Source organism: Panthera uncia, chromosome A2 (assembly GCF_023721935.1).
Source record: "Panthera uncia isolate 11264 chromosome A2, Puncia_PCG_1.0, whole genome shotgun sequence".
NCBI classification, from domain to species: domain Eukaryota; kingdom Metazoa; phylum Chordata; class Mammalia; order Carnivora; family Felidae; genus Panthera; species Panthera uncia.
Genome location: NC_064816.1, coordinates 12,687,848 through 12,702,709, shown reverse-complemented (window position 1 = coordinate 12,702,709; position 14,862 = coordinate 12,687,848). Strand labels below are relative to the sequence as shown.

Below are 14,862 nucleotides of genomic sequence, written 5' to 3'. Positions count from 1 at the left end.
GGTTTGCCTCCTTCCCTCTTTGTTTGTAACTATTTTTTCCCCATCCCCTTCCCCCATGGTCTTCTGTTAAGTTTCTCAAGTTCCACATATGAGTGAAAACATATGATCTCTATCTTTCTCTGACTGACTTATTTCACTTAGCGTAATACCTTCCAGTTCCATCCATGTTGCTGCAAAAGGAAAGATTTTATTCTTTCTCATTGCCAAGTAGTATTCCATTGTATATATAAACCACATCTTCTTTATCCATTCATCAGTTGGTGGACATAATGTTTGTTTATTTTTGAAGGAGAGAGAGAGAGACAGAGATTGAGTGGCAGAGGGGCAGAGAGAGAGAGAGAGAGGGAGACACAGAATCTGAAGCAGGTTCCAGGCTCTGAGCTGTCAGCACAGAGCCTGATGCGGGGCTCAGACTCACAAACTGTGAGATCATGATGTGAGCCAAAGTCACATGCTTAAACGACAAAGCCACCCAGGCGCCCCCACACAATCATCTTAATTAATGCCAAAAGGCATTTGGAAAAATCTAGTACCTTTTTGTGATAAAAACTCTCAGAAAACTAGGGATAGAACTTCATGCACATCATAAAGGACATTTATGAAAAACCCATAGCTAACTTCCTTCTCAATGGTGAGAGGCAAAAACTTTCCCCGTAAGACAAGGAACAAGACAAGAAAGTCTACCCTCACCATTGCTACTCAATGTCATGCTGAAAGTTCTAACCAGTGCAGTTAGACAAGAAAAATAAATAAAAGGCATCTAAATTTTAAAGGAAGAGATAAAACTACTTCTATTCACCAATGACGTGACCCTTATAAATAGAAAATCCCAAGGAATCCATGAGAGAGGTAGAAAATATTTGCAAATTATATCTCATGAGGGTTTAATATCCAAAATATACCAAGAACTCCTACAACTCACTAACAAAAAGACAATCTAATTTAAAAGTGGGCAAAGGACATGCATAGATATTCCTCCAAGATATACAAATGGACAATAAATGCCTAAAAAGATGCTCAACATCAATGGTCATGAGGAAAATGCAAATGAAAACTACAGTGAGATACAATTTCCCACTCAGGAGCGTGGCTAATATCAGAATAATGGGTGGGTGTGGAGAAATTGGAACCCTCTTGTGCCACTGGTGGGAATGCAAAATGATGCAACTTCTGTGGAAAACAATTTGGTGGTTCTTCAAAAAGCTAAACATAGGGGCACCTGGGTGGCTCCGTTGATCCAGGGTCTGACTCTTTTTTTTTTTTTAATGTTATTTTCTTTTTTTGAGAGGGGGGTGCGGGGGGCAGAGGGAGATAGACAATTCAAAATGGATTCCTCAGACAGCAGCGAGCCTGATGCAGGGCTCAAAGTCACAAACTGTGAGATCACGACCTGAGCCAAAGTCGGCTGATCAACTGACTGAACCACCCAGGTGCCCCCAAGTGTCTGACTCTTGATCTCAGCTCAGGTCTTGAACTCAGGGTTGTGAGTTGCCCTCCATCTTGGGCATGGAGACTACTTAAACAATAAATAAATAAAAGGCCAAACAGAGAATTACCATATGATCCAGCAATTCCACTTCTGGGTATATATCCAAAAGAATTGAAAGCGGGGGGGTGCACCTGGGTGGCTCAGTCCATTAAGCATCCGACTTTGGCTCAGGTCATAATCTCACGGTTCATGAGTTCGGGCCCCACACTGGGTGAGCTTGAGCCCTGCTCCGGGCTCTGCACTCTCCCTCTCTCTCCCTCTCTCTCTGCCCCTCGCTCACTCGTGCTCTCTCCGTCTCTCAAAAATGAATTAATTTTTTAAGATGAATTGAAAGCAGGGATTGGAACCAATCACTATTCACAATAGCCAAAAGGTGGAAGCAACTCAGGTATCCTTCACTGGCTGAAAGGATCAATAAAATGTGGTCTAGCTACACAATGGAATATTACTCAGCCATAAAAAAAGAATGGAGTTCTGATCCATGATACAACTTGGATGAACTTTGAAAACATGCTGAGTGAAATAAGTTAGACAGAGACAGACAAGCATTATATGATTACACTCACATGCGATTATCTGTAATATGTGCGTTCGTAGAGACCGAAAGTAGATTAGAGGTTATTACCAGGGGCTAAAGGAAGAGGGACGGGCATGAGGAATTATTGTTACAGAGTTTTCGTCTGGGGCTGATGGAAAAGTTTTGGAATTAAGTAGAGGTCGTGTGTTGTGTGTATGCAACCTTGTAAATGGACCACTGACCAGTATACTTAGGAATGGTTAAAATAGCACATTTTACGCTCTCTATATTTTTTTTTAATTTTTTTTTTAACGTTTATTTATTTTTGAGACAGAGACAGAGCGTGAACAGGGGAGGGGCAGAGAGAGAGGGAGACAGAGAATTCGAAACAGGTTCCAGGCTCTGAGCTGTCAGCACAGAGCCCAACGTGGGGCTCAAACTCACAGACCGCGAGATCGTGACCTGAGCCGAAGTCAGCCGCTTAACCGACCGAGCTACCCAGGAGCCCCTACGCTCTCTATATTTGACCACAATACAAAAATGCAAATTAAAAAAAACCCCTTTAACATTGGTATCACACCGTTTATCCCCCTTTGCAACCTGCTCATTTTCACTCCATGTTCAGGAGATTTGGAAGTCTGGCTCATCCTTTTTCGGTGCTTATAGTACTCCACGGTATTATGCCCCAGCGTTTTTCTGGGCTCCCCCTCCTCGTTATTATAAGCCAGGCTGCTGGGAAGACATGCGCTTCAGGTTTTTCTGGGATTCACAGCAGCAGCAGAATGGCCACGTCGGAGGGTCCAGCCATCCCCTACTGCACTAGCCAAATTACTCTTTAACATGGCCAGACGGATTCCCACGCCCATCACCAGTGCACTCCCAGCGACCTCTGCCCATTGTCTCTAGAGCCTGCCTGCGAGTCTCCCTGGGGGTGAGGAGAGGTCTCCGAGTGATTTTTGCTCCCAACTAAGGTTGGGCTTCTATTTTGGGTTGTCCTGGTTCACCTTCCCTGAACTGCCTGTTCATGTCTGTACTTCATTGAGTATTGTGTCCCCAAATGCACATCCACCTGAACCTCAGATTGTGACTTGTAGGGTCTTTGCAGATGTAATTATTTACATTAAAATGAGGTCACGGTGGAGTAGGATGGTCCCTAAATCCAATGACTGATGGCCTTATAAGAAGACCATGTAAAGACAGAGGCAGAGATCCGAGTGATGTGGCCACCAGCCAATGGCCATCAGGGAGTGCTGGAAGCTGGCAGAAGCCAGAAGAGGGGGTCTGGGACCATTTCTCCCTCACGGCCTCCTGCTGACATTTTGAGTTGGGTCTTCTGGCCTCCAGACAATAAAAGAATAAATTTCTGCTGCTTTAAACCACCCAGTCTGTGGTAACTGTTATGGCCGCCCCATGAAACAATGAATGTCATCCGCCCATCTTAATATCTGGTGGTTTGGGGAGCACCTGGGTGGCTCAGTCGGTTAAGCATCTGACTCTTGGTTTTGGCTCGAGTCATGATCTCACAGTTTGTGAGTTCGAGCCCCATGTCAGGCTCTGTGCTGGAGCCTGCTTGGGATTCTCACTCCCTTTCTCTCTGCCCTTTCCCTGCTCGATCTCTCGCTCTCTCTCTCTTTCAAATTAAATAAACATTTAAAAAATATGTCTTTTTTTTTCCCTTCCATCAGCGTGTCTTTATATGTTCTGGAAGGTATTCTTGGCCAGTGAAATGCATCGCAGATATCTTCTCTCAGTACCTGGCTTGTCTTTTCCATTTCTTTATGGATTTTTTTGATGTCCAAAAGCATGAAATTGTGATTGACTCTAATGTACCCAAAACCCTCCATTTATTCTTTTTTTTTTTTTTTTTTCCCTTATCAAGGTCAGGTTTTCATTTGTCGGGAAGTTGACTGGTGAATGATTCTCCTCTGTGATGCTTCCAGCCTGACCTCTCTTATTCTGGGTTTGGGCCTCTGCCAGCCCCTCCCCCTTGCCCCCCATTAACTCTCCCTCCGTGGGTTAGGAGTGGTGAGGACAGCTGAGTGTGAGTCAGCCCGGCCAAGCTGCCTGGGGCGGAAGTGGTTAGTTAGCTCAGCCCCCGGGACCGGCTGTGCGGGTTCCTGGCCGAGGGGGGGCTATGGACAGCCTGAGCTGGGCAGGAAGTGGGTCAGCTGAGGCAGCAGGCTTCGGGACCCCACGTGCTCACTGCCCGGAACGTTTGGCCCGGGGAACCCCGAGCCTGCCCTCCCTTCCCCGCGCTCCAGCGCCCAGGTTGGCACGTGAGCTGGCTCTTGTCATGGTTCTGGGAGCTACGATGGCCATTAATGGGGCACCCACTCGGTGCCAGCCCCTGGCTGAGCACAGACACACAGTCCTGCCACATGAAGGTGGGTGAATGTTAGCACGGGGGAAACCGAAGCCCAGAGCAGGGCACCCTGTGCCTGGCTGGGACACACAGCACCCAGCCAGGTCATCCAACACCTCAAATCCTTTTCCTTGGCTGGCTCGGGACCCCCTCTGCCCCTTGCGTGTCCTCACAGGAGTTTGGAAGAGAAAATGTCTAGGGACTTCCCGTATTTTCTCTGCCTGTTTCTGAATCTCTCCCTTGCTCTCTCTGCATTTCTGCTTTTCAGTCTCTCAGAGTCTCTGTCTATCTTGGCCTCCCCACCTTCCCCATCAGGACCACAGTGTGTGGGGGTGGGGGTGGGGGTGGGGGTGGTTGTGGTGGGGCAGCCTGAGCCTGCCCCTCCCCCTTTCCAGGGACCTGGACATGTCAGGGCAGGTCTGAGACACTCCTTGTAGAAACTGCTGAATGCGTGATGGCAAGCTGCCAGTGCAGAAAGGAAGGGGTAGGAAAGTTAAAGAGGGTGTGGGGGAAGGACTTTGGGATATCCGGCTCAGCACTTCACCCTCCCCCCTTACCCCTACCCAGGACTTTCACATACAACGTGTCCCAAGATGACCTTGGGTTTTGAGGGATGCATAGGAGTTCTCCAGGTATAAATGGGGGCAGGAGGGCTTCCAGGCAGAGGGGATAGCTTGGGATTGGTGGTAACCAGAGAACAGAGGTTCAAATGCCCAGCAGAGGAGTCAGGCTTTCTCCTGGAAGCACAAGAGAGCCATGGAGGGTATGAGAGATGGGGAGGGGCCCCCATCGGATCCCCAGAATCAGGTGGACAAGAAGGATGAGACTGGTGTCCAATGGTGAGGGAGCATAATCCAAGCCAAGGGCAAAGTACAGGCTAGCAACCCCCCTTGCTCTGGTGGGATATGTGTGACATTCCTTGGACACTCCCGGCTACCCAAGAACAAAGGAAAGGGGTTTATGTGCTTGCCGTGGTGATGTGGGAAACTAAGGCAAACTAAGGAAAAATGAAATTCCCTTACTGCCTACAGCCCATTGACGAGTCCTTGAATCAGGCAGAGCGACCTTCCTCTAGGAGCTCAGCTGCCCCGACGATGACACTTTGCTGGGGACAAAAGACAATCTTGGCTTAACATTATCCTGACCCCCCAGGATCCTGTGAGTCTCCTTTAACATATAAAAATTCCTTTGGAAACTTCCTTTATCTCAACTCCCCCAAGATATATGCTGGCAATCATACTCCAAGCATACGACCCTCTGATATACATCTGAAGGGTCTCATGACTGAGGTTTTACTAATCGGTAACAAATGACGTTTTCCAAACAACACCGAGGCCCTCCAGGCCCTGGAAACCTTGCTTCCAAAATACCTTAGAGATTTGCTCTATCCCTAACCCCCTCCCAACCCGAAGGTCTATAATGAGTTACCCATCCCAATCCCAGTACAGCTCTTTCTGCCCACGGGTCCTGTCCCCGTGCTTTAATAAAATCCCCTTTTTTGCACCAAAGATGTCTTCAAGAATTCTTTCTTGGCTGTCAGCTCCGAACTCCCCGTCACCCCAAAACCCCATCGTCCAAGCCCCTGATCTCCAAGACTGAGAATGTCCAGGCGAGAGCTGACGGAAACTATTGAATGGGGCCAACAGAGACTTCTCCAAGCCTTACCCTCTAATGAGCCTCCCCTCATATGCCTTGACCGTTCAGCTCCCTGTATGTCCCCCATCACTGCCGGATCCCCTGCACTGTACTCCCGGCCTGGAAACTGCTGGATCCCTGGTGTGTCCCCAGCCCAGGCACCAATGCACAGTAGGCACTTCATAAGTGACCGATGTAGCCACAGGGAGACAGGGCTCCAGCGGTAAGGAGCAGGTGGTGTGAGGGCCTGGGCTAGAGAAGGAAGCTGGCCTTCCGGGGCTTGTCTTCCGCTCCCTGGAGACTCCGGCGCCTCCTTGCGCCCCCTGCTGGCCTCGAGATAGAACACTGAGCCCTCACCCCTTTCCCACCTTCCCCTGTAGTTTACTGCACACCTATGAAACGCCGGGAGCTGTGCTGGGTGCAGAGGACACTTCCTCTGAGGGTGCAAAGTCCCTGTGTCCTCAGGGACTTCAAGGAGGTGCCCCCTCCCCCGGGACCAACATCCCCCAAGACAAGTCCTTTTGGTTTCAAAAATCTATTCTTTGGGGGAGCCTGGGTGGCTCAGTTGGTCGGTTAAGCATCCAACTTTGGCTCAGGTCATGATCTCACCATTTGTGAGTTCGAGCCCCGCGTGGGGCTCTGTGCTGACAGCTCAGAGCCTGGAGCCTGCCTCAGATTCTGTGTCTCCCTCGCTCTCTGCCCCTCCCCAGCCAGTGCTCTGTCTCTGTCTCTTAAAAATAAATAAAAAACACATTAGGAAAAAAAATTTTTTAAATCTATTCTTTGAAAGCCCCTGACCCTAGAGTGGCTTCATTCCTTCCGAGGACAGACATAGGGGAATGACCAAGCCCTGTCTCTGGTTCAAACTACTCAGTGCCAGAGAAGCTGGCCTGGGTTCACTTTCCTGCCTCTCCTCTCCCTGGCCATGACAAGAGGCTTCACCTGTCAGAGCCTCAGTTTCCCCATCTGTGAAAGGTCGTAATGGCACCCCCACCACAGAGTTGTGAGTGGGAATATTGCACACGCCGGGAGTCTAAACGACCATGACTCAAACCCCAGCACCACCACACCCCCTTGCTGTGGGACAGTAGGCAAGTTACTTGATCTCTCTGTGCATCAGAACAGAGGCATTGGGTTGTGAGGAGGGAGACCATTCTGTACAGAAACCCCCTCATCATTATCCACTCAGCACACTCACAACAGCCGCCACAAAGTGGGCACCAAGGACAGAAATCCCAGTGAGTCAGAGCCCCCTGTGCCCACTGATGCCCTCAGGCTGGGGATGACCCCAGTGGCTGCTAACCTCTCACAAAGACACACAAGAAATCACATATTTCAACTGTTTTATTTGCTTTCTGGGGTGTCAAGATTGGGGTGTCCCAGAGCCCAGCCCCCAGCAAAGTCCGACAGACCCTTCCCCAGCCAGGGGTCCCAGCCAGGAGGGTTTCGGACAAGGCACTCACAGGAACTCTGGGGGTCAGGGAGAAGCCACCCCGAGGGTGCAGGGGCCAGGCCCACCTTGGGGGACAGAAAATGCAGTTACCTTCGGTGGGAAAGGTTTTTCCTAAAGAGAGATACAGGATGAGATAGAAACCTGAGATGTTAACGGAGCCCCAGAAACATACCAGGTACCCCTAGGGCAGGCAAAAGCCAATTCTGCTTCCCAAGATCCCGACGTAGCTTCCTTGGCATCTGGGGATGCCACACACCCGGGAAGCACAGAGCCCAATTCCAAACTGGCTTTCTCTGTGATTTCCTGGAGACAAAGTGTGTCAGTCACAAAATCACTCGCTCCAGACCCCACCTCTGCAAATGGCTCCGGCGACCCTGGCCTGGGCCCTGGGGTCCAGAGCCTGGGGTTACTTCTCTCTTTCTCATCTCGTCCCCTTTCTCTGTGCCCCGTGTTTATTAGAGAGGCAGGCACTTCTGTGGGTCTCCAGGCAGCTGAAAGGGAGGCTTGGTGAGGAGAGACAGGGGGAGAAATGGGTTTGGCAACAGGTCCCCCAGAGACCTGGGAGCCCGCGACACTCAGCTTGTGACAACCGCCCATGAACCGGAGGACAGAGTCTCTTAGCAGAAATGTTCAGCATCCACCCGAGATGTGGATGTCAGCAAATGGCCTCCCACCCCAAAGAGCCACGCTGCCATGGGTGTGAGGGGGTCCGTGGCCTTTAATGTGCTTCCTCACCACAAAAACAGAGATGTTCTCCCTCCCAGCCAGCAGGCCCAGGCCCTTTTGAGGCACTTGTGCCTGGAGAAGGGAAATGCAATCTGGGATATAAAAACCAAAGCCCTTTTCGGCTTCCCGGAGTCAATGGATACAGTGGGGGACTCGTGGCCACGAGGAGCCACCTGGCAACGCGGTGGCCTGCCTCCGCCTGAATGACCATCAACGTCCCCACACCGGCTGCAGGCTCACGCGTGCGCTTTCGAGGGTCTCGGGGTGGAGGCTGGGGCCATGGAGAAGAATGGGGCTTTGTCCCACTCTCCCCAGAGGGGACTTTTGGGTTTAAACACTCCAAGGGGTGGAGAGGTCAAAGGTCAACAGTCTAGACAGTGGCAGCAGAAAAGAGGCTGGTGGGGTGGGGGGATTTCCAGGAGCAGCTCCCCTCCCTGGCCCAGTCGCCCTCGGGGGACACAGGCATGCGGGTGCACACACACACACACACACACACACGCACACGCACACCAGCGGGCCTGGCTTCCTGGCAGAAACTTCTAAGACAACAAAAAGGCATCCTGAATCTACTTTTCCAGCCATCCCCCTGAGCAGGCCCTTTCTGTTCCAGAAGTCACTGTGCCAGCAAAGAGCAAGGCAGCTGAAAACTCTTTGCCTTGCTGGAACTATTGCAATCTGACATTTCCCCCAAAGACCTGGCACCACCTGGGAAGCCATGACCTCCGTCCCCCCCACCCGGCCCTGACCTCTGTCCCCCACCTGGCCCTGTCTCTCCCAGTGGCCAAGGGACCTTTGGCTGTTCCTTGACCGGACCAGGCGGGCCAGGTGGTACAAGCCCAGGCCACCGACTCAAATTCCTGCTTCTTGCCACCTTTCCTTCTCTCTAACCACGCCTTCTTATTTCTTTTTCAAGCTACACCCTCAAGTACATACCACTGGCCTTCTTTTTGGTGAGGAAGGGGGAGCCAAAGGGGCTGAGAGAAGAAGAAAGGTATGAGGTGCAGAGGCTCTGGCACCTTAAAGGACATGCCATCACCAGACACCCAGATGACCGTTGCTGTCCCCATCCCCCACCTCGGCACCCCGCCATGGGGGCCCAGAGGCGCCTCCCCACTCTCCTACAAGATTCCCCCAACAGCCTTCCCACCACATCTCTCTGCCCATCTTTCTACCGTTAACACTTGCTCTCAGCATCTCCCCTCCACACGCGGCTAAGCCACTTCACAGAGCCATCCCCCTGCCCCGTTCTGGGTGCCCCCCTCCCCCCGAGCCTCCGCAAATGATGAGGGAGGAAGAACGGGGCTTGGTCCTCCCTTCTCACACAAGGACATTTTAGTCCAAGGCCCGATAAATGCGGACAGACACGCCCTGGAGGGAACAGGCGAGTCTGCCCCAAACTGGATGATCAAAGAGCTGGCAGGAAGTGGGTGAAACGTTCAATGGCTGTCTGATTAAATACGAATGAGCGAAATGCTCTGCATTGTGGACAAGGAGAGGATTCCAGCTGGACTGGATGAGAAAATCTAAAATCATTGCCGGGACACAAAAATGACATACGTACACTCAACGACGATCGGACAATAAGTTATACCTCTAACTTTCTGAATCACATGTTGCTTCACACAGAGAGGCAAAATGAAGACAAAAGAAGGATGGAAATGCAGAGTTTGGGGATGGTGCGTCTGGGTTCCAGTGGGTATCCAGCTAAGCACAGACGTGGCTCATCTCCAGGAACGCCCCACCTCTTCCCTCCCCATCTTGCCTGGATTCGTTTCCTCCTCCGACACCTGCAGATCGGACCTTTGGGGAACCGAGCTAACCCATGAGCCTCGAGCTCCCCATATTCAGGAGAGCCGCAATTTCTGCTCACAGAATCCCACGCTGCAGATCTCTCGGGAGACTACAAACTCAGACTGGGGACGTGAAAGGGACATTTCTGGTAGAAGGCAGGCGGGCGTGAAGAAAGAGTCCCAATCATTTCAACCTGCCAGCCACAGTCCACACCCATTGCCAAGTGCCGGCCCCAAGTCACCCCCTTCTCTCCACTCCCCCATCCAGAGCAAACCCAGGACTCCGAAAATGCAAATGCGTTTAACTCAGAAACCCATCAACCCGGTTTCCCAGCGACACAGCAGCTCAGCAGAGGCAGGACCTCCCCTGGCCATCGGAACAAGAGGGGAAGAAGGTGAAGGTTGAAGAAAACAAAACAAAACAAAACAAAGCAAAACCCAGTCCCCCAAAGTAGTAGATCCCTTCCCGAATGGGTGTTTTCCTCAGTTGGCTTCCTGGTTGCTGTGGTCGTTCTCTCCCTCTGACCGGTAATCAAGGTCCAGCTGGGTGGCGTTACTCTCATCCCCGGCTGGCAAGTTCAAAGCTGCCAGGGAGTGAGGTCAAAATTTACTCCTGAGTCCTGGGCGCGCCTCCAAAACCATCTACACAAGAGCCCCCTGGCTGCTTCGCCACCCTCGTGCTCAAACACACCAGCACACACGGAGTTCGGCAAACTCCAGCCCCCAGGCCCCATTCTGCCCCCACCACCATGAGGAGAGCAATAAGCTGGTCCCCAGCACCAAGTCCGCAAAAATCCAGGCCAGATGTGGGGTGGGTTTGCAGCTGCTATAAATTTTTACACATTAAAAAAAAAAAAAAAAACAACAGTCATGTGCGTGTCAAAATGACAAGGTCTGCTTTCCACCGGCAGCCCTGCTCCAGAGTAAGAGAGACAGAGAGAGAGAGAGAGAGAGAGAGAGAGAGGAGAAAAAAAAAAAAAAAAAAGCCCCTGCCATATCCCAAGGCAGCCCTTTCCAGGGCTGTCCAGGCTGTTGGGACATGAATCAGGGCAAAGACATTTCAAGGAGTTTTTAAGTTTGGGAAAAACCAGTCATGGACGGGGGGGAACACCGGAATCCCTTCAGCGGAGACTTAGACAGGCAGGTGAACAGGGGGCCCCAGCTGCGGGATCAAAGAGCAGAGATCCACTCGGCCAGGATTCCCCGTGGAGATCGGGACCCACGGGCTTCCCAGCCATTGTGGCGGTGTCCCCTAAAGCAAAGGGCAATAGAGGAAAAAATCTTCAGCCACCCCTTGGCAAATTGACCAGCCCTTTTGCGGAGAAAAAGGAAGAGGTGGGTAAGTCGGAAATATTGATCCAAATCAGATCCCCAGCTGTCAGGCGTATCCTCCTTGGCCGGGCCCCAGAAGGCAGATGTCCCTCCCAGGGTCCCTAGTGGGACGAGGTCTTGGGAGGCCTAAGAGGCTCTCAGTGTTTGTGGCGACAGTTGATTTTGCCTTCTGACTGCTCCAGGACATCCAGCATCTCCTCGATGATGGCCCGCAGCGCCCTGCCCAGCTGGTCTGCGTTGTACGGCTTGCCCAGCGGGGGCACATGAACAAAGGCTGAGCGGCCATGACTCTGGTACAGAGAGGTGTAGTAGGTGAAATCGCAGAGGTACCTAAGTTGCAGGGCACGGCGGGGGGGGGGGGGGGGTGGCAGAAGGGAGACCAAAACAGGGTCAGAGAGTCAGTACACAGACTAACAGGACAGCCTCCATCCAGATCTACCGTAAGACCCCCAACCTCGCCAGAAAGCCACAGGATGGAACACCGACTGCTTCACCCTCCCCAGGCTGGCAAAAACGAAAAAACCCGATAACCTCGTGTGCTGGTGTGTATGTGAGGAAGGAGGCAGTATGAGATGCTACCCGTGCGATGCAAACTGCCCCAGGGGGAAAATTGGGCAGGCTAGTATATCACAAATGCCCAGACTTCATGACATATTATTTCTGGTTTGGGGAATCTATCTTCAGAAGCCATTGGCATGAGGGCACAAGAAAGACCAACAAGGCATTTGCTGCATTGTTAAGTAGAAAAGTAGAAAAATGGGAAGTAACCTGCCCTGGTCTGAATGTCCAGCCTCAAATTCACTGTTGAAGCCCCTAACTCCCGATGTGATAGTCTTAAGAGGAGGGGCCTTTGGGACGTGAGAGCCCCCAGAGAGCTAGGTCCCTCCTCCTGCCGCAGCAAGAAGGGGGCTGCAGCCCAGAGGGAGGTCTTCATTAGAACAGGACCGGACCGGTGGTGCCTTGATCTTCAACTTCCAGCCTCCAAAAGCGTAAGCAATTACTTTCTGTTGTTTATAAGCCGCCCAGTATGTGGTATTTGGTTGTAGCAGCCCAAACAAGCCAGGGCGCAATCTAAACGTCCACTGACTGAAGAGTGGCTTAATAAATCGGCTCATCCACACAAGGGAATACTATGCAGCCATCTACAAGGCACATGGTGGACCGAGAGGGAAACGGAGAATCCACCAAGACCCGTGCCGCGTGCCCACGAGTGAAACCGACGAAGGGACGTCTCAAGAACATACACATCACGTAACCCCAGCCGCATAAAAGCAAAACAAAATAGGACAAAAGCCTAAACTGGAGCACCGAGCGTTCACGTCCCCTCGATCCCTGAACAACATGGCTTTGAACTGCAAGGGTCCCCTTACACAAGGGTTTTTTTTTTCCAGTAAGTCCAGTGCTGTAAATGCATTTTCTTTTCCTTATGGTTTTCTTTTGTGGTTGTTGGTTGTTTTCATTTTAATTCCGGTTAGTTAACATACAGTGTGATACTAGTTTTAGGCGTACGATATAGTGATTCAACAGTTGCAGACAACCCCTGGTGCTCGTCATGACAAGTGCCCTCGCTGCTCCCCATCACCGACCTCACCCACCCCCACCCCTCCCCTCTGGGCACCACTGGTGTGTTCTCTGTAGTTAAGAGTCTGTTTCTCGGTTTGCCTCTCTCTCTCTCTCTGTTCTTTTCCCCTTTGCTCATTTGTTTCTTAAACTCCACATATGAGTGCAATCACATGGGATTTGTCTTTCCCTGACTGGTTTATTTTGCTGAGCATTATACTCTCTAGCTCCATCCGTGGAGTTGCAAAGGGCAAGATTTCATTCTTTTATGGATGAATAATATCCCACTGTGTGTGTGTGTGTGTGTGTGTGTGTGTGTGTGTGTATCATATCTTCTTTCTCCACTCATCAATCAGTGGACACTTGGGCCAGCTCCCATTTCCTTATGATTTTTAAAAAAAAAAAAATTTAACATTTACTTATTTTTGAGAGACAGAAAGAGGCAGAGCACGACCGGGGGAGGGGGAGAGAGAGAGAGATACAGAATCGGAAGCAGGCTCCAGGCTCTGAGCTGTTTGTTAGCACAGAGCCCGATGCGGGGCTCGAACTCACGAACTGCAAGACCGTGACCTGAGTTGAAGTTGGATGCTCAACCGACTGAGCCACCCAGGCGCCCCTGATTTTTTTTTTTAATGTAAGCTCTATACCCAACGTGGGGGCCTAATCCCACTACCCCGAGATCAAGAGTCACACGGTCTACTGACTGAGCCAGCCTGGAGCCCCTCCTTATGAATTTCTTAATAACATTTTCTTTTCTCTAACTTACTTTATTGTAAGAATACAGCACGCACACACACACACACACACACACACACACACAACATACAAAATGTGTGTTAATCAACTGTTTATGTTATCAGTAAGGCTTCTGGTCAACAGTGGTCTAACAGTAGTAAAGTTTGGCAGGGGTGAGGGGAGTCAAATGTTATGCAAATTTTGTATGCAGGGGGGTGATCAGCAGCCCTACCCCCATGTTGTTCAAGGGTTAACCGTCTACGGAAAGGTGTCGGTGCATAGGAAGTTTTACAATTTAAGTCTCAGCTTTAACAGAGGGATCGCTAGGGAGAAGGAGAGAGGGCAAGAGAATTTCTCCCAGTGGGAACACATGAGAATATAGTCTGGAATTATCTGTGCCTTTTGGAAGTAGTTTTAAAAACAGAAATGATGGGGGCGTCTGGGTGGCTCAGGCAGTTAAGCGTCTGACTCTTGGTTTTGGCTCGGATCATGATCTCAAGCAAGGTTCGTGAGTTCGAGCCCCGCATCGGGCTCTGCGCTGACAGCGTGGGGCCTGCTCTGGATTCTCTGTGTCCCTCTCTTTCTGCCCCTCCCCCGCTCGCTCTCTATCTCTCTCTCAAAATAAATAAATCGATAAACATTAAAAAAAATAAAAAACAGAACGATGGTGAATTCGGTTACTCCATTCAGTCTACTGAATCTGCCACCTGCTGCCTTTGGGCTGGAGAAGTGTACAGAGTGTTGAGACATGGAGACACCTGGTGCTGAGAGGGCATTGAACAGAGGGGGCCTAACTTGGTCCAGGAGATCGCAGAGGCCACCTCCCCCCCCAAGGAGGCAACGTGCTGGAGCTAAAACCTGAAAGACACCTTATCAGAGGGAGGTGAGATCTGCACATGAGGACAGAGGCCATATCATGTGCAAAGGCCCTGAGGCTAGAGTGAGCGTGCTGTGTTTGAGGAACTGGAGGAGGCTGGCTTGTGTGGCTGGCATGCAGCGGGGGACAGAAGAACGAAGGCAGATGAGAGTGGAGCGGTGGGCAGGGGCCAGACCACACAGAACCTATGGATGGTGGTGGAGACAGCTTGGATTTTATTCTAGGTGCCGCGAGAGCTGCAGGAGGGATTAAGCAAGGAAGGGAACACCATCAGACTTAAATTTATAAAAGAGCTTGTAAGAGGCTGAAGAGTTTCTTCCCAGACTGTATGTTCACCCAGAAACCTCATACGGATATAGGGGTTTTGCAGATATAATTAGCTAATA

General features: G+C 50.9%; 1 protein-coding gene across 1 annotated transcript in view; it reads right to left on the bottom strand.

Moving 5' to 3' along the window:
- Positions 1-3,849: 3,849 nt before the first annotated feature.
- Positions 3,850-14,862, bottom strand: part of PGPEP1 (pyroglutamyl-peptidase I) — a 32,996-nt gene continuing 21,983 nt past the window's right edge. Inside the window, exon 5 of the mRNA XM_049640261.1 lies at positions 3,850-11,634. Within this exon, the coding sequence (XP_049496218.1) occupies positions 11,442-11,634 (193 nt within the window). The 3' untranslated portion in view covers positions 3,850-11,441. The remainder of the gene's footprint in view (positions 11,635-14,862) is intronic.